Below are 24,533 nucleotides of genomic sequence, written 5' to 3' on the forward strand. Positions count from 1 at the left end.
CAGCTGAGAACCTCTGCAGGGCCCTGATCCCCAAGACCTAGCCACGCACATTCAGAGGCCTGCTCCCTCCGTCACCCAGAGCAGGGGAGTTAATGTTTTGGAGACATGAAGCCCCCTGAGAACACGAGGAAAGCAGAATCCCCGAGATACACAGACTTTGCAAAGCTGCACACAGCACAGGAGACTCCTGGGAGCAGACGGCATCTCCTTATTCCATTGACCATCAGAAGTGAAAAGCGAGTGGGCCCCACTTCTGTGCTGCATGTGGCCACTAGGGGTGGACACAGGGAGGAGCTGGGGCAGTGTTGTGGCTGCGGAGGGAGGAGCTGGGGCAGAGTTGGGGCTGTGGAGGGAGGAGCTGGGGCGGTATTGGGGCTGCGGAGGGAGGAGCTGGGGCAGAGTTGGGGCTGTGGAGGGAGGAGCTGGGGCAGAGTTGGGGCTGCGGTGGGAGGAGGTGGGGCAGAGTTGGGGCTGCGGAGGGAGGAGGTGGGGCGGTATTGGACTGCGGAGGGAGGAGCTGGGGCGGTATTGGGGCTGCGGAGGGAGGAGCTGGGGCGGTATTGGGGCTGCGGAGGGAGGAGCTGGGGCAGAGTTGGGGCTGCGGAGGGAGGAGCTGGGGCAGAGTTGGGGCTCCGGTGGGAGGAGGTGGGGCAGAGTTGGGGCTGCGGAGGGAGGAGGTGGGGCGGTATTGGACTGCGGAGGGAGGAGCTGGGGCAGAGTTGTGGCTGCGGAGGGAGGAGCTGGGGCGGTGTTGGGGCTGCGGAGGGAGGAGGCGGGGCGGTATTGGGGCTGCGGAGGGAGGAGGCGGGGCGGTGTTGGGGCTGCGGAGGGAGGAGCTGGGGCAGAGTTGTGGCTGCGGAGGGAGGAGCTGGGGCGGTGTTGGGGCTGAGGAGGTAGGAGCTGGGGCGGTGTTGGGGCTGCGGAGGGAGGAGGCGGGGCGGTGTTGGGGCTGCGGAGGGAGGAGCTGGGGCGGTGTTGGGGCTGCGGAGGGAGGAGGCGGGGCGGTGTTGGGGCTGCGGAGGGAGGAGGCGGGGCGGTGTTGGGGCTGCGGAGGGAGGAGGCGGGGCAGTATTGGGACTGCGGAGGGAGGAGCTGGGGCAGTATTGGGACTGCGGAGGGAGGAGCTGGGGCGGTGTTGGGACTGCGGAGGGAGGAGCTGGGGCGGTGTTGGGGCTGCGGAGGGAGGAGCTGGGGCGGTGTTGGGGCTGCGGAGGGAGGAGCTGGGGCGGAGTTGGGGCTCCGGTGGGAGGAGCTGGGGCGGAGTTGGGGCTGCGGAGGGAGGAGCTGGGGCGGTGTTGGGGCTGAGGAGGTAGGAGCTGGGGCGGTGTTGGGGCTGCGGAGGGAGGAGGCGGGGCGGTATTGGGACTGCGGAGGGAGGAGCTGGGGCGGTGTTGGGACTGCGGAGGGAGGAGCTGGGGCGGTGTTGGGACTGCGGAGGGAGGAGCTGGGGCGGTGTTGGGGCTGCGGAGGGAGGAGCTGGGGCGGTGTTGGGGCTGCGGAGGGAGGAGCTGGGGCGGTGTTGGGGCTGCGGAGGGAGGAGCTGGGGCGGTGTTGGGGCTGCGGAGGGAGGAGCTGGGGCAGAGTTGGGGCTCTGGTGGGAGGAGGTGGGGCAGAGTTGGGGCTGCGGAGGGAGGAGGTGGGGCGGTATTGGACTGCGGAGGGAGGAGCTGGGGCAGAGTTGGGGCTGCGGAGGGAGGAGCTGGGGCAGAGTTGGGGCTGCGGAGGGAGGAGCTGGGGCAGAGTTGGGGCTGCGGAGGGAGGAGCTGGGGCGGTGTTGGGGCTGCGGAGGGAGGAGCTGGGGCAGAGTTGGGGCTCTGGTGGGAGGAGGTGGGGCAGAGTTGGGGCTGCGGAGGGAGGAGGTGGGGCGGTATTGGACTGCGGAGGGAGGAGCTGGGGCAGAGTTGTGGCTGCGGAGGGAGGAGCGGGGGCGGTGTTGGGGCTGTGGAGGGAGGAGGCGGGGCGGTATTGGGGCTGCGGAGGGAGGAGCTGGGGCGGTGTTGGGGCTGCGGAGGGAGGAGGCGGGGCGGTGTTGGGGCTGCGGAGGGAGGAGCTGGGGCGGTGTTGGGGCTGCGGAGGGAGGAGGCGGGGCGGTGTTGGGGCTGCGGAGGGAGGAGCTGGGGCGGTGTTGGGGCTGCGGAGGGAGGAGCTGGGGCAGAGTTGGGGCTGCAGAGGGAGGAGCTGGGGTGGTGTTGGCGCTGCGGAGGGAGGAGGTGGGGCGGTATTGGGGCTGCGGAGGGAGGAGCTGGGGCAGAGGTGGGGCTGCGGAGGGAGGAGCTGGGGCGGTGTTGGGGCTGCAGTATGTTTACATCCCGAAGTGCAGACGTTGCCATGCCCTTAAGTTATCAAAGGACCCTAGGAGGCGTGTGTCAGAGGAACAGGCAGAGGCAAAGGCGTTTCCTTAGAAGTCAGTCTTTAGGCTGGCAGGCCAGGAGCCCACGCTGCGTCCCCGCTCTGAGGGGCAGCAAAGAGCTGCTTTGTGGCAAACACAACATGTCCCACTCCTGCAGGGCGGCCATCTCAGGTGCAGCTCACACCCAACATGTGCAGAATGGGCAGGACTCCGTGCCCCCAGGGACTTCCTGGGTGGGCTCCAGGGCCTGAGCCTCAGGGTCAGGGCCACATCCCTCCCGCTCCCCACCAGGCCCTCCCTCTGCTTCTGCTCTGAGCTTCGGTGAAGAAAGCCTGAGTTGGCTTCCCTTACGCGGCCAGGACAGCTTTACAGGGCTGGCTCCCAGCAATTTGCATGGAAGGTGCTGCCAACCTCCTGGTGAATTCTGGTGCCTGGAGCCACCACAGGGACCTTACTCTGCCCCACACTCAGGAAAAGCTTGCTCCCAGGAAGCAGCAACTTTTCACCCAGCTCTCCCCGTCCTGAAACAGGACTTTTTACTTGTCCTGACACCAAAAAAGTCCAATATGAAACCAGATCTCCCGGGATGCCAATCTCTCCACTGTGAAACAAGCACCTGCAGCTACGAGCATCTACAAGGCCCACAACACGCGCCAGACACCACCCAAGCTCCGGAGCCCAGCAAACTTGCACGTCTGTCAGCTCTGAGACACTGGCCACTCCAGTGGCTTCTGGGGTAGAGGGAAAGCCCCACCCACGGAGCGAGACCCCCATGTGCCACAGCCCATGGCTCAACAATGCCTGCTCTCCATTCCAGCCCAGCGACACCATGGTCTGAGAGCAGCTGAGCGGGTCCTTGACGTGCACACACACAGCCCGTACCTGTACCTGCACTGTCAGGCACCACACAAGTGGGTCCCGCACTGCCTGCCTGCCTGCCCCTCCTACCCCAGGCCTGGGATGACCTGGAGCCGTGTGCCCCTGAGAAACGCTCCTCTGAGAGGAGAGGCTGCAAAACCTGCTCCCTGCCCTCCACACAGTGCAGAGCGCAGGAGGCGCGGGGTGTTGTCTGCAGGTAAGAAAAGGGTGAGAGCATCTGGAGCTACCCCTAGGACAGCCAGCAAGTTCCTGTAGCATTCTGCAAATTTCCTGTTTCTACCGTCCAAATGGAAGCCAAATACAATTTCTATGAATTCCAAATGGTATTCACCAAGTTGCACCAAATGGTATTCACCAAGTTGCAAAGTGGAAAACTGGCAAATCTAGGGACTAAGTCCGGCTACAGCACCACAGACAGATGTGGCCCTGGGTGCCTCTGACGCCGGGGTGGGGGGTGGGAGCCACTCCACAGGACTCAGAAGCCCCCTTCCACCCCTGCCCTGCAGGCTCTGAGGGCTTTGTGGGCTCAGGCAGCCTGGGGCTGAGGGCAGAGGTCCAGGGAGAGCGGTGGAGGGCGCCAGGAGAGGCTGTGTCTTCCCAAGTCAAGCATGTTGGCGGTGGCACCTTTGTCCGCTGACCTGAGCCTGGGCGGCCACCCACCTCATCTTTAAGAAACAAGGCCCGTAGGGCCTTTCTTCAAACCACATCCACCTCGCCAGCCCTCTGAGGCTGGCAGCACACCTCACTACCCAGCTGGCCAGTGGAAGATTCCACGGAACCCTCTCCTCCTCAGCACAGAGCTGAGACCCCTCCATGAGCCCCATGCCCCTTCCTGGTGCTGGTGCTGCTGGAGCACGGCCTTGGCCTGGGGCAGCAGGGGCTACAGTGGACAATGCTTTTGGGAGCTGGAACCCACTTCCTGCCCCTGCATCCAGCCATGGCCTTTCTGAGGCAGCAGAGACTGGAGGCGAGCGTCCCGAGGCAAACGGCGGTGGCACCTGGCTCTGTGCAGGTGGGATGGGGGGAGATGTGACGCGCCTGGGGGTGCCCTGTGCTGGTGGGATCGGAGCGGGGGCTGTGACCTTCCCGAGGGGTGCTCTGTGCAGGTGGGATCGGAGGGGGGATGTGACCTTCCTGGGGATGCTCTGTGCAGGTGGGATGTGGGGGGCCTGCAACCTTTCTGGGGGTGCTCTGTGCAGGTGGGATTGGGGGGGGCTGTGACCCGCCTGGGGGTGCTCTGCAGGGAGTGTCTTCTCTATCTGGCTGCCTTTTTTTTTTTTTTGAGACAAGGTCTTGCTCTGTAGCCAAGGATGGAGCGCAGTGGCGCAATCTCAGCTCCCCGCAGCCTCCACCTCCCAGGCTCAAGCGACCCTCCCACTTCAGCCTCAGGAGTAGCTGGGACCACAGGTGGATGTGCCTCTGGCTGCTTTTAACATCCTCCCTTTGCTGTTCTGAAAACTTCACGTCAGAGTCATATTTAAATGTGTAATTACTGCTCTTTCTCCTGCTTATAATTCATTATACTTTTTGAATTTGAGGCTTGTGTTTTTATGAACCTTGAAAAGCCCTCTGCTGCCGGCCTCTGGAGCCACCGTCTCCCTGCCCTGCTCTCTCCTCTGCCGAGGTGCCTGTTAAGCTGCATTCTCTCCTCCACAGCTCCCCGCTTCCTGCAGGCTTCCTGTCTCACTTTCTTTCTGTGCTCCGGAGTCTAGGCAATCTCTTCTGTTAGAACTGCCAATTCACCAATACTTTCTTATGTTGTGTCTAATAAGCTACATCATCTGCCCACTGGGTTTTTTATTTCAGTGATTATAGTTTTCATTTCCAGATATTCCATATGCCTTAAAAACATCTGCATGATACTCCATGGTTTTAACTCCCCTGATGAATACTGTGCATTTAACCATCCCAGCACGTGAGGTCCCTGGGGCTGACCCCTGCTGACCCTCTCAGAACAGCTTTCTTCCTCAACGTCTGTAATTCCAACCAGGCTCTTCGTCTGTCTACACTCTGGGAGCCGGGAGGCCGGGATGAGGAAGGTGTGTCTCTCCAGGGAGGGTTTGCTTTTGCTGTGGTGGGGGCCCCAGGGAGTGTGGGGCACTTCCAGCAGCATAAAACAGCACAAATCCAAATGCCAGCCCCACCAGAGGGCAGGAATGGGTCAGAAGTCTCATTGGTGACCTCTCAAAGCCCCTCATCCCTCCTCAGCACCTGTCCCTCTTAGCTGGGGGGACAGTGTCTACCCTGATAGCCCAGTGTCCAGGAAGTGTGGCCCTCTCGAGGGGACAAGCTTTCCGTGGGGTCTGGGCCCAAAGCCCCTTCCTCTACCTCCCTGGGAGGCCTGAAGCTGGGCTCCAAGGCAGAGACCCTGAGGTTGGGCCCCAGGGACGTGGAGGTGTGTGGCCTCAGCTGCTCATCTGAACAAATGCCTTTTGTATCAATCATTTAGCACCTCTAATTTCTAGGCTTTTCTAGCAAGAGTCTTTTAGGAGACACAGGCCACGATACTGTCAACAAACATAGGAAAATGTGCAACTCCTGCGTCCCACCGTAAAACTCGAAGACGTCAAAATACATTCTTGATTCTGCTCCACAAAGGGATGTTTCCATGGCGATATTTTCAAACAACAGAAAGTTCACGGCCAATGGCGGTTACAGCTCATGGAACTGATGGGCAGGGCCGGGTGCAGCTTTGTAGCACGGCTGCTGCTCACAGATTCTGTTCCATTTGACTAAAAACCATGCTGTCCACACCAAACATCTGGCCTCATCCGGATGTTCAAAGCCATGAAATACAGCACTTCTGGCCAAGAAGTCTAAATCACAGCCGATCTACACGAGGCGGATGGTCCACAACGCCAAGTTCCTACCCGGGCACTGAGCTCAACGCTCGCACAACTCCAAACGAGGGCGCAACCATATTCCCACTGACATCCTCCTTGGGGCAGCAAGACAAGCTCCGAACAGCCTGTCCTGGGCCAACAAGAGAAGCTGGCAGGGCGCCCGCTGAGCACTGTGAGCCATCTTGTGGTGAGACTGGCTTCTCCTTCCAATCTCCAGGTTTCTCTCTGTTTCTGCCTTCTTTCTGTCAGTTACCGTCATTGATCACTTAAAGAAAGACAGGGCCTACCCCTGTCTGCCGCGTGACCTCAGCCCTCCCGCCTGCCGATGGGAGCTGGGTCATCTCTTACGCCTTTCAGCTTTGGCTTCTTCTGCAGTGTATGTGAAGGGGTCACACAGAGGTAAGGCTGTGCGTCCAGCCCTTGCCTGCACAACCTCCATGCCTTCCCCATCTCCAGGCCGGGGTGGGGTAGGGGTAGGGTGGGGTGGGGCGGAAGGACCACAGGAAGCCTGTGGAGGCAAACAGGGTTATGTGGCAAGGGTGGGAAGGAGCAGAGCCTGAGCCCCATGGTGGTTTCACCAGCATCCAGCGGTCACCATGGTGAACAAGAAGCCAGGAAGGAAGGAAGCAATGTCGGCAAAAGGGCTCAGATGACAACCAAACAGAACGGTTTCCCACCCTGGGCCTCCTTTCCACACACACAGCATCGTGGGTATTTTAAAACAAACAAGATCAATGTCCAAACCTGCGCTGAGGCCTGAGCTGTGTCCGTCACTCCTGCAGGGCACAGGCCTGCCTGGCCGAATGCATGGGCGGTGAGAGCACAGGGCTGGGGGGACCCCTCTGTCGAGGGGCCACAGCTCCTCACACAGCAGAGCTTTATGGATGAAAGGGCTGAGAGGCACAGACAGGCTGAGAAATGGGCCCAAAATCCCACAGCATGGAGCCAGGAGGTAGCAGACGGCCCCTGCCCGCCCCCCTCACTTGGCTGACTGCTCCCACGGCAGCCACCACCTTTATCCTGAGTCCCGGGGTCCTCCATCAAATCGCTGAGCCTCGGGTGGTCTTGTGGACCCCAGCTTGTCTGTGTTGTGTTGACAACATGGGCCTGGCTACCGGCCTAAGTGCACTTCTGAGGGGCGTCAGGGAAGCCTTTGCTGCGGCTCGGGGAATACAGAATTTTAAACAGGAAGAACCTTCCCTTTGCTAGTCCAAGCTTCCCTTTGTATGAGAAACTGCTTACGTCTAGAGAGGAAAAATGGCTGAGAAATAGGAGGACCAGAGACCAATCACGCGGAGTTCTTAATCATGTGAAAATATTTTATTTTGACGTGCTTTTTCTTGAGTGCCTGAACGTGGTGGCTCTTAGGGTAACCCCAGAATCCTCACTACGGCAACAAGACCTGGCCACCACCCTCACCTCGACCACCACGGCCTTCGCTGCAGCCCCACTCTGACTCCCCGGGGGCTGCTCACGTGCCAGCACCCACTGGCCAAGCATCCTCCGGCAGGACCCAAGTCCTCTGTATTCAGAGGCCGACCCTGCTTTCCGGAGACTCACGAGGTGGCAGAGAGTCAGGCTGCGGCAGGGGCCCCTGTGTAGCGAGGAGAGAAGAGTCTGCAGAGGTTTCTAGGGAAGGAGATGGTGTGGAAGTGACTGTGGCTCTGGTCCTGCCTGGGAGGAGATCTACAGGGGAGGGGCCTGGCCTTGGGCTGGCCCTGCCCTGCGTGGGATCTGTGCCCTGCGTGGGATCCCTGCCCTGTGTGGGGTGCGTGGGGTCTGTGCCCTTTGTGGGGTGCCTGCCCTGTGTGGGGTGCGTGGGGTCTGTGCCCTGTGTGGGGTGTGTGGGGTCTGTGCCCTGTGTGGGGTACGTGGGGTCTGTGCCCTGTGTGGGGTGCCTGCCCTGTGTGGGATGCGTGGGGTCTGTGCCCTGTGTGGGGTGCCTGCCCTGTGTGGGGTGCGTGGGGTCTGTGCCCTGTGTGGGGTGAGTGGGGTCTGTGCCCTGTGTGGGGTGCCTGCCCTGTGTGGGGTGCCTGCCCTGTGTGGGGTGCGTGGGGTCTGTGCCCTGTGTGGGGTGCCTGCCCTGTGTGGGGTGCGTGGGGTCTGTGCCCTGTGTGGGGTGCCTGCCCTGTGTGGGGTGCGTGGGGTCTGTGCCCTGTGTGGGGTGCGTGCGGTCTGTGCCCTGTGTGGGGTGCATGCGGTCTGTGCCCTGTGTGGGGTGCCTGCCCTGTGTGGGGTGCGTGCGGTCTGTGCCCTGTGTGGGGTGCGTGCGGTCTGTGCCCTGTGTGGGGTGCCTGACCTGTGTGGGGTGCGTGGGGTCTGCTACATGCTTGGTGAGAAACTGCATCAGGGCTTCCCGCCGTGTGTTGCTAACATCCCCACACACATGAGTGCCTTGGGACCCTCGTCAACACACTGAGCTGAGGCCACTGGTCCACGGCACACTGCAGTGCACATGCCCTTCCTGGCCAGAGGCTCCCAGGGGCACCATGCTCTCCAGGCACCTGCCCCGCCTGCGGGCACAGCCTGGCCCCTGCTGCACTCTGCTCTCTCTGCCCGCTCGGGTCCACTGCAGCGGAGCGGGTGGGAGAAGCCTCTTCAACTTCACACACTTGTCGCCTCTAGCACTGGGCAAGGTCTGGCATTCAGAGTTCCAAGAAGTCCCACAGATACCAGTGGCTAAGTCTGTCTTCCCTCTAGGAATGGGGAAGCAGGAGCCATCAGAGCAGCCGTCTCCTATCTGAGGCACCAGGAACAAACATGACGTCAGGAAAAGACTGAAGGTGCCAAGCACCTAACGCTGAAGGAACCAGCATGTGCCCGGCAGCACTGCAGAGAGCACACCCCAGGCACCAGACACCAGGGTGTCATTCACAGGTCAAAGCAAAGTAAGAAAATCATCATTTTTCCCCTTGTTCCAAAGAAACATCCACGTGCAGAGGGCAGGCAGCTTCGGCCCATGGCGCTCCTGACGAGGGCTCCCTCGTGGCTGCCCCGGGACAAGCAGGACCCCGGCGGTCCTAGGCAGGGAGAAGCGAGACTCAGGGTCACAGACGAAGGCGCAGGAGAAACAGCGGGGCAGGAGGCTCCCCAGAACCCCAGGGAGGCCAGGCAATGATGCACAGCAACCTCAAAAACATTCGCTGGTTGACTGATTATTTATTTATCTATTTTATTTTTTATGGACAGGGTCTCACTCTGTCGCCCAGGCTGGAGGGCAGTGGCGCAATCACGGCTCACTGCAGCCTTGACCTCCTGGCCTCAAGGGATCCTCCCGCCAAAAAGCTGGAAGGGTGAAGGGTGTGAGCCACTGTGCCTGGCTACTTTTAGATTTTTTAAGTTTTGGGAAAATTTACACATATAAAAAAGTAGACAAAGTAGTATCATTTGAAGCAAATCCCAGATATCATATAATTTAATATGAATGCTTTCAGTGATAAGGCTTTTTAAACTGAGACCACCATTGAGGTGGTAGAGGACAGACTTCAAAAGCAGATACAAGAGGCCCCGGGCAGACAGGGCAGGCAGAGCAGGGCAGGCAAGATGGGCTAGAAGTCCCAGGGCAAGCTGGTCTGAGAGGGCTCGGTGGGCAGAGCTGTCTTGGGGCCGGGACATGGCAGGTGCCTTCCCACTCCTTGCTGCACCCACAGCCCTTACAGAGGCCTGGTCCTGGGACGGGCTCTTGCCCAGCGCTCTGGAAGACACAGAGGTGATGCTGTCACATGCTCACGTCTGCCTTGACAGCCTCCAGGCTGCTGTGCAGGGACCACGCGGATGCACAGCCTCGGGGACTGCTTTAAACTGGGCTGATTCACAACAGACAGAATCACATTGTTCTTGGCAGGCGGCCCCCAGCCCTGACTAAGCACCGCAGAGGCCGCATCTCCATGGGACTGGACCGCGGGCAGGGCCGACTCAACCCTGCATCTGGGAGGCGGGAAGCCATCCCCACAGCAACATGGAGGTCTCTGAGGGAGGCGTGCCAGCCTCTCCCACTTGGACACAGCCAAGGTATCCGGCACAGTGGTGACCCTGCATCCCTCCCACCATGGCAAGGGGCACTGACTGCGCCTTCTCAGCAGAGGGCGCTGCAGGGGCACTGCAGGAGGAGGGCCTGGCAGGGATGCCTGGGGGCACCCACACCCCTCCAGAGAGGCCTGACTGCTGGGGACCAGAGAAGAGTCTCTTGTCTGTCACGTGTCAGTCAACCCTGCACCAGTGTTTCTCTTCTCATCCCTGCTGGTGTGCGCCTCTCCCTCCACCCCACTCATTTCGGAGCAAGAACGGCTCCTCTGGGGGAAGGAGGGGACGCGGCGTGTGTGAGAGCCACAGCGCCCAGCAGCCTCCCGGCCCAGGGTGGGGCCGAACGCACTGGAGTTGGACTCGCTACTATTTATTTATTTAGAGACGGAGTCTTGCTCTGTTGCCAGGCTGGAGTGCAATGGCGCAATCTTGGCTCACTGCAACCTCCACCTATTGGGTTCACGCAATTCTCCTGCCTCAGCCTCCCGAGTAGCTGGGATTACAGGCACCCGCCGCCACACCTGGCTAATTTTTCTATTTTTAGTAGAGACAGGGTTTCTTCATGTTGGTCAGGCTGGTCTCGAACTCCTGACCTTGTGATCTGCCCGCCTCGGCCTCCCAAAGTACTGGGATTACAGCCGTGAGCCACCGCGCCCGGCTGTGGACTTGCTATTTTAAGAGGATCCTAGTTAAAATGCAAGCTTCTAGGATAAGCAACGCTCCACACTCATACATCAGAACAATCTTCCTAGGAAATCTAGTTTTGCAACATTAAACAAGAAGTTATTAAAATTGGCCCCGAAAGGGTGATAAACACAGGAGAACAAATACTACATTTCTTAGGTCTTTTTGTTACAATCCTTGCCTGGAAAATTCTATTTTCAAAATGTTCTTTACTGTTTTTCCACCTCACAAGGATTTTCACCTACCCTGTCCTCACCTAGGCCTGCCCCTCACAGAGTAAGGACGTGGTGTTCAACACGCAGTTCCAGGAGTGCCCAGGGCTGTGGCAGAAAATATCCCAGAGACCCACAGAGAGCGAGAATGGCCTCAGTGGGCCAGCACGGCTGGCACCACGCAGGCGCTAACCATCAACAGACAGACCCCAGAAGCTTCTGACAACACAACAGGGCCCTGGGTGAGAGCTTCTCTGCACCATGACGAAACAGCCACCACAAAGAGACCTGAGCAGCCAGATGGGGTGGGCACCAGGTAGCCCTGGGAACGCCACCTTACCAAGTGGGATCATTCTCCCAGGAAGCAGAAGCAGATGCTTGTCTCATTAACCCTTTCAGCAACACCTCCAGAGACATCACAGAAACACCTCAAAGGTCTGAGGCCAACTCCCGCATGGCCACTGTGCAAAGAGCTAACAGCTACGTATCAACATGACGGCCTTCTACAACAAAAACCAGCATGGGGACCAAAGACGGCAAACACAGGGTTTCAGGCCTGGACTGACTTTCTCTAGGCCTAAAGCCTGAGAGTACACAGCACCGCTGGGAGCTCCAGGGAGTCACCCAGGCCCTCCCTTCTGGGGGCTGAGGTCCCTCACACAACCCATCCACACGTTCTGTCCACTCACTTCCCCGTGTCTCCCAGTGTTCTTCCTCGGAGCTGTCCGCTGCTGGGAAGAGGAGTCCTCCTGGGCCTGTGCTGGTGTCCCTGCAGCCTTCCTGTCCCCAGATGTGCTGGCCCAGAGACAGGAGCCATGTGCCTGGCACTGCACCTGCCCCTCACTTCCCATCTGGGAAAACCAGCCCTCTCTGCTGGCCTTTCACTCGGCAGAGTCTCCACCTGGCTACTGTGAGCACATCCCTGGAGCACCCCACATAGGACAGGAGGGGCCACAGGCCTGCGGCAGCCACACAATCATAAAGGCTGAAGCTTGCTGAGCTGTGCTGACAAAAGCTGGGGCGTGGATCCTCTTTACCGGCTGTGCCTGCTGCCGTTCCTCTTCAATAATCTCCTTAGTATCACGAGCTCCTCTCACCTGGACCACTTCCCCCATCTGCTCTCAAGCCCGCATCCTGGCACAGCCTCTACGCCTTGTGCTATGGCTGCATTCAAGAAGTCTCAGGAAGCCAGGGACAGAGCCGAGGGCCTGACTCAGCACTCTCCCGGTTCACTCCAGGCTTTGTGGCCAGCTTAGTGCTCTACTGCCTCCAACCTTCCCCAGCAGGGCTGTAGAGAAGCTGGACGACCAGGAGGACAAGGAGGCCTCTGGACACAAGAATCACCAAAGAGCAAGCACGGCCAGCGCAGAGGCCTCTGGGCTCCCTGCAAGTAGCTCAAGACAGAATCCACTGGGAAGGTGTCACTGCAGAAGGCGCTGACCCCACCAGGAGCGTGTGCACATGAACACACATGGGCTTGCACACGGGCACACAGGCATGCACACATGGGCACACAGGCACACACGTACACATGGGCACACACGCATGCACACACACGGGCGCACACACAGGCATGCACATGCACACATGCAAACGCACACATGGGCATACACACGAGCGCACATATATACAGGCACACATGGGCACACAAAAGCATACACATACTCAGGCACACATGGGCACACATACACAGGCATAGACGGGCACGCATACACAGGCACACATACAGGCACACACATGGGTACACACAAGCACATACACGGGCACACACAGGCACACACATACATGGGTACACAAGTACATACATACACGGGCACACACACGGGCATACATACAGGCACACACATGAGGGCATGCACACAGATACACGGGCATGTGCACATGGGCACACATACACACGGGCATACACACTTGGGCACACACTCTGGCAAAGGCACACAGCACACACATTCCTGCTCTGCAGCCTCAGACCCCGCCTGTGCTTGGGAAGACTTCCCTGCCTCCTGCTCACTTTTAGGGCTCCCTTTGGTTTTTACTACAAGCAATGGAGTTTCTTCCTGTGCCTTTGTGGCCCTGAGGGGAACCACTGTCTCCCTCCCGTGTCCAGCTGTCAGAAGACCCACAGGTGAGCAGCCCCATACCTCGCCCAGGGCTGGACATGCACCGGGTGCATCTCCACGTGTGTGGGACCCAAGAGTGAAGCTCTCCAATCAGCCCCATGGGCCTGAGCCTCGGGTGCAAAGGAGGTGGCATGTGGGGGCCTGTGCTCCGCCCCTGCTGCCTCTTGCCTGGACGGCGTGCAGGGTGCTAGAGTGCGTCCCAGTGCAAAGCCGGAGGTGCGGGGGCCGGGGACGCCCTGCCTGGGCTGCTCCGGGCTGCCTGTGGAGGGCTGACTGCAGGAGGGGCCGCGGGCTGGTACCTGTGTCCGAGTCCTTCTGCTCCCCATTGGCGCCCGCAGTGAAGGGCAGCTTCCGCTTGCTGGCTCGCTCCCTCACCTCCTTCCCGCCATCGCCACGCTCCAGTTTTGGGGTCTTGGTTAGAGAAACTTTATCTTTATCCTAGAAAAGAAAGGGATGCTTTCAGTCGTGATGCCCAAATTACATTCTCAAGCTCTCAAGATTTTGTTTCATGTGCCAGGAGAAGCACATCTCTTATTTGGGCAATGAACACCCTCCCTGCACCCCAGGGCGTGGCTGTGTGAGGCTGGTCACCGACCGCAGAACCTTCACCCAGAAGCCCCGGGTCGGGCTGTGGCTCAGCCCTGACTCTGGCCCATTTCTCATCCTGCGCACCGGAGGGACACTAAGGAAATCGCTGGTGTGTTTGGAGAAAGCAGAGGAGACAGACACGCGCTACCTCCCACTCCACAGACACGCGCCACCTACCTGCCACTCCGCAGACACGCGCCACCTACCTGCCACTCCGCAGACACGCGCCACCTCCCACTCTGCAGACACGCGCTACCTCTCACTCCACAGACACGCGCCACCTACCTGCCACTCCGCAGACACGCGCCACCTCTCACTCCGCAGACACGCGCCACCTCCCACTCCACAGACACGCGCCACCTACCTGCCACTCCACAGACACGCGCCACCTCCCACTCCGCAGACACGCGCCACCTACCTCCCACTCCGCAGACACGCGCCACCTCCCACTCCACAGACACGCGCCACCTACCTGCCACTCCGCAGACACGCGCCACCTACCTCCCACTCCGCAGACACGCGCCACCTACCTCCCACTCCGCAGACACGCGCCACCTACCTCCCACTCCGCAGACACGCGCCACCTCCCACTCCGCAGACACGCGCCACCTCCCACTCCGCAGACACGCGCCACCTCCCACTCCGCAGACACGCGCCACCTCCCACTCCGCAGACACGCGCCACCTCCCACTCCGCAGACACGCGCCACCTCCCACTCCGCAGACACGCGCCACCTACCTCCCACTCCGCAGACACGCGCCACCTACCTCCCACTCCGCAGACACGCGCCACCTACCTCCCACTCCGCAGACACGCGCCACCTACCTCCCACTCCGCAGACACGCGCCACCTACCTCCCACTCCGCAGACACGCGCCACCTACCTCCCACTCCGCAGACACGCGCCACCTACCTCCCACTCCGCAGACACGCGCCACCTACCTCCCACTCCGCAGACACGCGCCACCTCCCACTCCGCAGACACGCGCCACCTCCCACTCCGCAGACACGCGCCACCTCCCACTCCGCAGACACGCGCCACCTCCCACTCCGCAGACACGCGCCACCTCCCACTCCGCAGACACGCGCCACCTCCCACTCCGCAGACACGCGCCACCTCCCACTCCGCAGACACGCGCCACCTCCCACTCCGCAGACACGCGCCACCTCCCACTCCGCAGACACGCGCCACCTCCCACTCCGCAGACACGCGCCACCTCCCACTCCGCAGACACGCGCTACCTCCCACTCCGCAGACACGTGCGCTACCTCCCAGGAGGGAGACGGTGCGACACACACAGCGCTCGGGACGTCGGGAGGGAGATGGTGCAACACACACAGCGCTCGGGACGTGGGGAAGGGGAAGGTGCGACACACAGGGGGATGGTGCGACACACACAGCGCTCGGGACGTGGGGAGGGGACGGTGCGACACACACAGCGCTCGGGACGTGGGGAAGGGGAAGGTGCGACACACGGGGACGGTGCAACACACACAGCGCTCGGGATGTGGGGAGGGAGATGGTGCAACACACACAGCGCTCGGGACGTGGGGAAGGGGAAGGTGCGACACACGGGGACGGTGCGACACACACAGCGCTCGGGACGTGGGGAGGGGACAGTGCGACACACACAGCACTCGGGACGTGGGGAGAGGGACGGTGCGACACACACACTGCCTTTCCCCATCAGTAAGCCTTCTTTCTGTAACTTTCCCTAGGTAAGCTGCCGGCAAATACCGTGCAGTGGTCAGCGAAGCCTTCAGAGCACCGGAGGCCTCAGCTGCTCCAGGGCTGAGATGCCCAACTGTTCCTGGGAGAAGCCCAAGCATCCCCAGCCACGGTCCTGCCTCCTGGGACCCTGATACATCTTCCAGCTCAGTCGCTCTGCATCCACCAAACGTGCGTCCACCCAACCTGCATCCACCAAACCTGGCAGTTAATCTGAGACATCCCTGAGTGACCATGAAAGAGCTTTCCAGAACATGCTGCAAGCTCAGAGTGCAACTGGAGTCAAAGAGAAGCTGCCAAGCAGACCGGAGCCCACCTCTCCAGTGAGACACGGGGACAGGAGGAGGGTGCCAGACGGGTCTCTGGGGAGACAGGGCCTCAGGAACGTAACACCCACCCCAGCAGTGTAGGTCCCTCCCGGGTCTCGGGAGTGTTAACACCCACCCCAGCAGTGCAGGTCCCTCCCGGGCCTCGGGAGTGTTAACATCCACCCCAGCAGTGCAGGACCCTCCCGGGGCTGGGGAGTGTTAACACCCACCCCAGCAGTGCAGGTCCTCCCGGCCCTCGGCCTGGGTGCCCAGATGCAGCTCCCCCGCCGCCTGGCTGCAGCTCCACTGAGCTTTTCTATGGCCCCCTCGGAGTGCAGTCCCCACCTGGAATGAGATAGGCATCTTCCTTGGGGTTGGGGAACGCCAGGAAAGAATGGCACACACCAGCAAGAAGCTCCAATCTTAAACTCCTTCCTCCAAGAACACTCCTGGCCCAGGGGGAGGGTTCCACCAGACATTTGAAGAGAGGCCACCATCACCCTAATCTCAGAACCTGATGAGGGGAAGTTTCTACCAAACATGTGAAGGTTCTACCCAACATGTGAAGAGGCCACCATCACCTTCATCTCAGAACCTGATGAGGGGAAGGTTCTACCCAACATGTGAAGAGGCCACCATCACCCTCATCTCAGAACCTGATGAGGGGAAGGTTCTACCCAACATGTGAAGAGGCCACCATCACCTTCATCTCAGAACCTGATGAGGGGAAGGTTCTACCCAACATGTGAAGAGGCCACCATCACCTTCATCTCAGAACCTGATGAGGGGAAGGTTCTGCCAAACATGTGAAGAGGCCACCATCACCTTCATCTCAGAACCTGATGAGGGGAAGGTTCTACCAAACATGTGAAGGTTCTACCCAACATGTGAAGAGGCCACCATCACCTTCATCTCAGAACCTGATGAGGGGAAGGTTCTACCCAACATGTGAAGAGGCCACCATCACCTTCATCTCAGAACCTGATGAGGGGAAGGTTCTACCAAACATGTGAAGAGGCCACCATCACCCTCATCTCAGAACCTGATGAGGGCATTCTATGAAAAGAAAATGATAAACCAACATACCTTATGAACATAGACAGGATATATAAAAAAAGACAACACAAATGATAGGAATAAGAATAGATTCGAGAATGCAAGACATTTAAAAAGCAATGTAATTCACCACATTAAGAAAATAAAGAAAAGAAAACCACGTGCTCATGTCAACAGCTACAGAAAAGGCCTGGGATAAAATTTCACACTGTTTGTGATGTAGGAGGAAAGCCCCACACTGATCAAGGCCTCCAGGGAGCCTGGACAGAAGAACACTGTCCCCAGGTCCATGGTCAAGGCAAGACTGCCTACAGGCACCACCCAACAGGCACTTCACAAAAGAAAATATCCAAATAAGACAACGAACACCTGAAAAGGTGATTCTCATCAGGAAAATGCAAATGACAGCCACGAGGAGATGCACACCAGCACCCCCACCAGGACAGCTGGGAGAAGACAGGCTCTGCAGACCCCAGCAAACGCCCGGGAGGCTTTGAGGGAGAGCTGCAGGTGCGTTTCCCATGACGTGTTCACAAACAAGCACAAGGATGTTCAAGGCAGTTTTGTTCGTAATACAAAAAAAATGACACAACTAAGCTGCCCGTCCAAAGGCAAATGAACAATTCTAGAATACAAATGGAATACCGCAGGGGGTGCGCACCGTGAACAATGGGTGCACACCATGAGAACGGGGGTGCGCGGCATCAACACTGAGGGTGAGCGCCAAGAAAATGGGGTGTGTGCAGTAAACACAGGAGGTGCGCGCAGCCTCATGGAGGAGCCCCATGCATACAGTGGCAGATGCAGCGGGCAACCAAGGTGGGAACATCTGTACCCCAAAGATCAGCCCTCCTCTGGAATAAGACTGGGCTCAATCCCTTTCTTCACACATGGAAGCTTCTAGAAGACAGCACAGGAGGACATGTTCACCACCAGAAGACAAGAGAACACACACCACACCACCATGTGACGCCACCACACGCCCAACCACACAGATGTCAGGCCCACACACTGAGCCCTGGCAGGGATGTGGATTCCCTGGTGGTTCTTGGGGTACACTGGCTCATCGACAGAAGAGCCCACAAATGCTGGGCATGGCCACAGCCACGAAGGGAGAGAATGCCAACAGGAGAAAAATCCTGCAAGTCAGACACTGTGGAGCAACTGTTGTCTCCCACGGAAATCTCAACAGCCAAAACCTACCAGTGGAGACAGAAGTCAGGGCAGAGGTGACTTTTCGAATGGGGAACATTACTGAAGGCCCCTAGCACTCTGGAATGTTGTGTATTCTCATCTGGGTGGTGATTATCCCTGGTTTTACAGATGAAATGCCAGCTATAATGTCTATCTATAGTTCACTTTAAAAGTTCACAAATTTCTTTTTCACCTCCCAGCTCCTTACACCTCAACGAGCTGCGCAAGGAAAAGCACACATGGGCAAGGCGCCTGTGTGACACGAGGCTCGCCCCGAGCTGCCTACAACAGGGAGCGTGGCACAGCCACCAGGAAGGCGGCTCCCATCCACCTGGGCTCAGAGCCTGCTGGGCAGCTGGGGTGGGACAGGCCCTGTTTCGGCCCCTCTAAGCTTTCCTCACCAGCACAAGAGGACTGTTAGCAGGAACCACGTGCACATGCTACAGAATGTTCTCATTTCCTAAATGCAAATATCTCGAACATTAAATCCAATCCTTACCAGGCACCTCCTGTAAAGCCCCACTATGCCCCAAGGACCACCAGATAGTGACAGCCATGGCACAATGACCCTGCCGGGCCCCACCAGCCTGCCGGCCACCTGGCTTCTCCTCCTTATGACACGAGGTAGGCTCTGCACATGTCATATGCAGATTCCCTATCACATCACGACTTCCACTCATGGGAAGCACACACAGAGGAAAGAGAAAGTTGTAGTAACTGAAAAATGGCCATGTCTAGTTGACACCCTCCCCCTGGAGCTCAATCTTTCTAGTAAGAATGAGAGTCGTGTTGTCCACTGACTGCAGCACAGAGGTGCCATCCGGTCCTTCCAGTTCCATCCCCAGCTCAGCTGCCTTGGTATCCAAACTGCCTATGTGCGGGGTCTGCCTGTGCGTGGGGTGCGCGGTCTGCCTGTGCGTGGGGGTACGGGGTCTGCCTGTGCGTGGCGTGCAGGGTCTGCCTGTGTGTGGGGTGCGGGGTCTGCCTGTGTGTGGGGTGCAGGGTCTGCCTGTGAGCTCTCTTCTGTTCCACTCACCCATGGGTCTGTCCTGCTACCAAGAGGAAGCACACTACCTCATGCCTGTAGCTTTAGAGGAAGCGATGAAACTACACTGTCTGCGTCCTCCAATTCTGTTCTTTCTCAAGGTGGCTTTGGTTATTCTAGGTCTTTTCAATTTCCCTATTAACTTTGGAATCGTCTTATGAATTTCTACCCAAAAAAGCCCACAGGGATTTTGGCTGGCATTACACTGAATCTGTACATCAATGTGGAGAGAGATGGCATCCAGTTTTGAGGGTTTCCTGATCTATGAATATTGTATAACTCTGCATTTAGGTGTTTCTGAATTTCTCTCAGTTCTCAGGAATATTTTGCAGCTTTCAGGATACAGGTTTTGCAGCACATCTTCGGTCAAATTTACCCCAAAATAATCCGTATTTTTTATACTACTGCAAACATTTTTACAATTTCAGCCCTCTATTATTTACGAGTATTTAGAAATACACTTCTGCATACTGGGTTTGCACTGGAACACCATGCTACGCTCACTGATTCTTGTAGCTTTTGTGCAGATGTCTTGGGCTTTCCTCCATCGATGTCTGTGAATAAAGACAGTGTTCCTCTTTCCTCTTCAGTCTGACTTTCGTGCTGCCTGGAGTCTGCAGGACGTTGCTGACTGCAGTGGAGATGGCCAGTGTTTCTTTGTCTGTTCTCAATTTTAGGTGGAAAGAATTCAGTCTTTGACGTTAAATATGATGTCAGTTGCAGGTTTTCACAGATGCTCTCTGTCAGGTTGAGGTAATTCCTCTCTATTCCTAGTTTGCAGAATTTTTTTTAAAATAATGAATGTGTGTTGACTTTTGTCAAATGTTTTTGCTGCATTAGTTGGTATGATCACATGGTTTTTTCAGTCTTATAACAACTTGAACTGATTGATATTGGAGGTTCAACCTTGAATTCTTGGAATCAACCCTACTTGGTTGGTCATGGTACATTATTCATTTTATTTTATAAGCTGATGAATTCAATTTGCTAAAATTCTTTTTAAAATTTGTATGTTTGTGTTCATGAGGGCCATTGGTCTGTAGTTTTCTTATCCTGTAGTACCTTTGTCTGGCTTTGGTATCAGTATAGTACTGACACAACAACTGTCTATCTAGATACAAAACAAGAACCTCTATGCTTACCTCACACCACATACAAAACATGAACCTCTACGCTTACCTCACACCATATACAAAACATGAACCTCTATGCTTACCTCACACCACATACAAAACATGAAAATCTATGCTTACCTCACACCACATACAAAAATTAACTAGAAATGGATCATAGACCTACATCTAAGAACTAAAACTATCAAACTTACAGAACACAGGAAAAACTTCTGTGACCTTCGTTTGCCAAAGATAGGATTTTAAAAGAGAGCACGAGTTCTCGAAGAAAATATTAAATAGAATGGACCTCTATCTTGGGAGTTGGGCAAGAGTGAAGACATGGAGGCTGCTCAGAGCACCCTATACAACACTGTCTAAGGACCCAGAGCCAAGGGGATTTTCTTGGCTTTTTCTTTCTTAAAGTGGGAAGATTTTGCTTTATTCTAATAATGAAAATCAGGAACACAGGGAAGGACTTCCACTTCTTTTTTCTTCCCCGACACAGATTCTCACTCTGTCACCCAGGCTGGAGTGTGGTGATGCGATCTCAGCTCACTGCAGCCCATGCCTCCCGGGTTCAAGCAATTCTCCTGCCTCAGACTCCTGAGTAGCTGGGATTACAGGCATGCAACACCATGCCCAGATAATTTTTGTATTTTTAGTAGAGATGGGGTTTTGCCATGTTGGCCAGGCTGGTCTCGAACTCCCGACCTCGGGTGATCCTCGTGCCTCGGCCTCCCAAAGTGCTGGGATGACAGGTGTGAGCCACCGCGCCTGGCCAGGAACTTCCACTTCTTAAACGTGATGTGAGAACCTGAGGAGCTCGGCGTTCACAGCATCAGGTAAGCCTCAGTGCAGACGGCATGTGGCAGAGCTGAGAATGCAGAGAATGCAAATTCGCTGCTTCAGAGCTAAACCTCCAGTGGGAGGAGATGAGGACAGTGTGTTCTACAGAGAGGAATCACGCAGGGGAGGGGCAAGGCAGGGCGGAGGCAGCATGCAGGCATGTGAACTGGGTGGTGGGGGAAGCCCAACTGTCAGGTAAGCAGAAATGGTAGGAGCTGGCGGGCCACAGGCCGTGTGCTCTGAGCCCTAAGACTGGGAAGAGAAGCGGATCCAAGTCCAGCACGCCCAGCAAGTCTGGCTTCCTCTGTGATGCTGCTCTATGTCCTTTTCTGCCTTAGTGAAAAGATGGACAGAAATCACCCTCTCCAGGAGCCCATGTGGGCCCACAGCGGTCTCAGTGGTGTGTGAGCCCAGCTTCGCCCTCCTGTGCTCTCGCCATCAGACACGGCCTCCTGCTCCTCCCGAAGCATGAGGGGGAGTTCTGGGCTCTGTTCTGAGTACAGACCCCATGCCAGACTGGCTCGTGAAACCACAGCCTGAGGTGGGACACGCCGAGGCCCAGCCATGCGCCTCCCAGCTTCTCAGCTAAGGTCACTCTGGAATACTTATCTTGAGGGACGTAGCTCCCAGCTCCCCACCTGCAGCACTGACAAAGCTATCTTCGGGGAGGGGCCTCAGACCAGATGTTGAGTCTGTAACTGGCACAGACTGGGGGGGTTTCTGCTGAGACTCGCTGGAGGGCTCACATGCTCAGGTCTCAACTGCAGCCTCCATGCCCATGGACGCCATCTCCAGCCTCTCGGCCTCCACACAGCTCGCCAGGTCTCAGTGGGGCTGTGAATGTGGGTTCCTAACAAGCTCCAGCAGCTCAGGTGACTGCTCGTCGGAGGACACACTTTGAGAACCACCAAGAGAAGCTCAGGGGGCTGTGAGGCTGCCTGTGCTCTGAGTGGCGTGCATGGAGCACAATGAGACAGGGTGACTGTGCCATGGGGTGGGGACGACAGGGGACCCATGGGGTGGGGACGACACTGTTCTCTGTAGCCCTGCACACCTTTGGATCAGAACACACTCAGCGATGCAGACACCTGCTGGTTCTTCCCGAGGCAGCTCAGCGGTTCTGGGATTCCGTGGTCGGCAATGGTGAGAGACCGTCTGCAGAAGGGGCCCTTTCTCTGACACGCCTGCCACTGTGCTCACTGGTGCAGCCAAAGGGACACGCACAAGCCGTCAGGTCAGCGCGGCATCAGGATGCACTGCAGAGTCGTGGGCTCCATTTCCATCTTCCACGTATATGTCACTGAGATCACGATTCTTTTGGAAAAATCTAAAAATATATTGTTTTTGATAACATAAAGCTATATCTGGAGAAAAGGGAGTTTATGCTAGAAGACTGAGCAGAAACCATTTCAGCCTGTACCAGGAGAAGGCAGGTCAGATGTGTGCACCTGAGTTCTGGCACTTGGGGCTCACTTCCTCCCTAAGGAATACAGCCTCTTCTAACAGCAGCTGCAACCAGGAGTGCGTCTTCCCAGGCATTCTATTTCAAGCTACTGTTCAAGCTAAGAAAGCTCCACCAGGCCTGAGAGCTCCCTACTCCCTGTAATGCGTTTAAAATTTGTCTGCCTCCATGAGGAAAATGCCTGGCTTTACTGTGAGTAGTTGGAAAAACAAACAAACAAACAAAACAGGACAGGCTGGGTGTGGTAGTTCATGCCTGTGATGCGGAAGCTGAAGGATCACTTGAGCTCGGAAGCTTGAGATCAGCCTGGGCAACATGGTAAGATCTCGTCTCTACAAAAGATACAAAAATTAGCCGGGTGTGGTGGTATGCTCCTGTGGTCCCAGCTACAAGGGAGGCTGAAGTAGGAGGATTGCTTGAACCTGGGGCAGTGGGGCAGGGTGGGGGGTTATGGAGGGGTGCAGAAGTTGCAGGGAGCTGAGACTCTACCACTGCACTCCACCCTGGGTGACAGAGTCAGACCCTGTCTCAAAAACAAACAAACAAACAACAACAAAAAACCACACATACAACTGAACCCATAACACAGCTACCTTACTGGAAAAGCCCAGAGTGAAATCCACACATCCCTCACAGCACACGTGTGAACAGAGCTCGCATCAACAGTATCAGGCCAGTAATCATCCACGCGTCCCTCACAGCACACGTGTGAACAGAGCTCGCATCAACAGTATCAGGCCAGTTCATCAAGTCTCTCTTCTCCTTAAACAAGAGAACAACTCAAAGCAGCTGAGCGCACATATCAGCGCTGGGGCTGCCGGCAAATCAGGACACCCTGCCTCCTGCGCCAACACGACCTGCTCTCTGTGGCTCTTCCGGCCTTTCTCGTCTCGTGCTACCCTGCCGAGACTGCCTTCCCTGCAAGTCCAATGACACAGGGCTCCACCACACCCAGCCTGCTGGTGTGTCAAGCGGCTCAGAGAACCACCTCCTCAATAAGCATATCTGAGACCTGAGCCAGGAGAGCTCCCTCTTCCCTCCACTGCTTACTGATCTTCATCAGACCAGGCACAGAGAACAGGAGTGACAGGTGCCACCTCGCCATCAATGCCAGGGCCAGGATCTCCTTTCCCCACATACCTTCTGCATCCTACCCAGGCCACCACTACCACCCTTACCCTAAAACCTGCGGGCACAGAGGCTGGGATCCTCTATGAAGCGCAGGCCAGGTTCACTCAGCAGTCTGTTCATACAGCTGCTCCAGAACTCCAGCACCAGACCCTCAAGGGCACAACCCAAATCTCTTTGTTCCTAGAGCACACCCCAGGTGCAGAAGCCAAGCAGCCCTTTCACAGACGTTCTGAGGTCCTGGGACCCCCACCCACATCACCCGTGTGAACATGACAGGTTTTTGATCCAAACACACGGCTCACGCCTCCACGCTCTCGGGGTGAAACCACACCATACACGACCTCTTTGGGAGCCAATGCTCAGTGGAGGCATGGAGCATGCTGAAGCCGAAGCTTGGTGGCAGTGGCAGGAGCTCAAGAGGATGGGGGCGAGGCCTGAGCTGTATGCAAAGTATTCTGCACCCTTGCAGAGCTGGCTGCTCCCCGTGAATGCTGAGTCCCAGGACCCAACCCCATGAGATGAGGAAGATGAGGCCAGGGCGGCGACGTGAAGCTATCCCAACACTCTGACTGCTTAGCCACAGAAGAGCAGGGACCACCGGGAAGCGTGACCTGCCCTTGCGCCTTTCTGCCTCACTGCTGAAGGCCGCACATCAGCACCCTGACCACCCACCTCCTCAGGAGCTCAGCAGGACACGCCCATCACAACCACCAAACCCTGACTCTCCATAGGCTTCACAGACACGTGTGTCCCCGCCTGTGAGCTCGGCAGTGTGGTGCTGACCAAGCACTGGCTTCAGCTCATCCTTCGCTGGTGGCTGCAAGCCATGGAACCCACCCAGCCCTGCACACGGCACGAGGAGCTTGGGACAGAGCAAGTGGGAGCAGACACTTGGATGCTGCCCAGACATCAAGGGTCTCAGAGCTGCTGTCGTTTAGCACCTGCACGT

At 57.3% G+C, this 24,533-nt stretch overlaps 1 protein-coding gene across 13 annotated transcripts in view; it reads right to left on the reverse strand.

Moving 5' to 3' along the window:
- The window catches only part of ANKRD11 (ankyrin repeat domain containing 11), a 222,184-nt gene that overhangs the window by 26,358 nt on the left and 171,293 nt on the right, over positions 1-24,533 (reverse strand). For 9 of the 13 annotated variants that reach the window (XM_063597830.1, XM_034941071.4, XM_034941070.4 and 6 more), the window contains one exon: positions 13,411-13,549. The exons of 1 other annotated variant lie outside the window; for it this stretch is intronic. In XM_063597830.1, coding sequence (XP_063453900.1) covers positions 13,411-13,549 — 139 coding nt within the window. Of the gene's footprint in view, positions 1-13,410; positions 13,550-15,965; positions 16,081-24,533 lie in introns of those variants that run through there. 3 more of the 13 variants (XM_055099351.2, XM_034941075.3, XM_034941076.3) reach the window with 2 other exon arrangements.

This window comes from Pan paniscus, chromosome 18 (assembly GCF_029289425.2).
Source record: "Pan paniscus chromosome 18, NHGRI_mPanPan1-v2.0_pri, whole genome shotgun sequence".
Taxonomy (NCBI): Eukaryota; Metazoa; Chordata; class Mammalia; order Primates; family Hominidae; genus Pan; species Pan paniscus.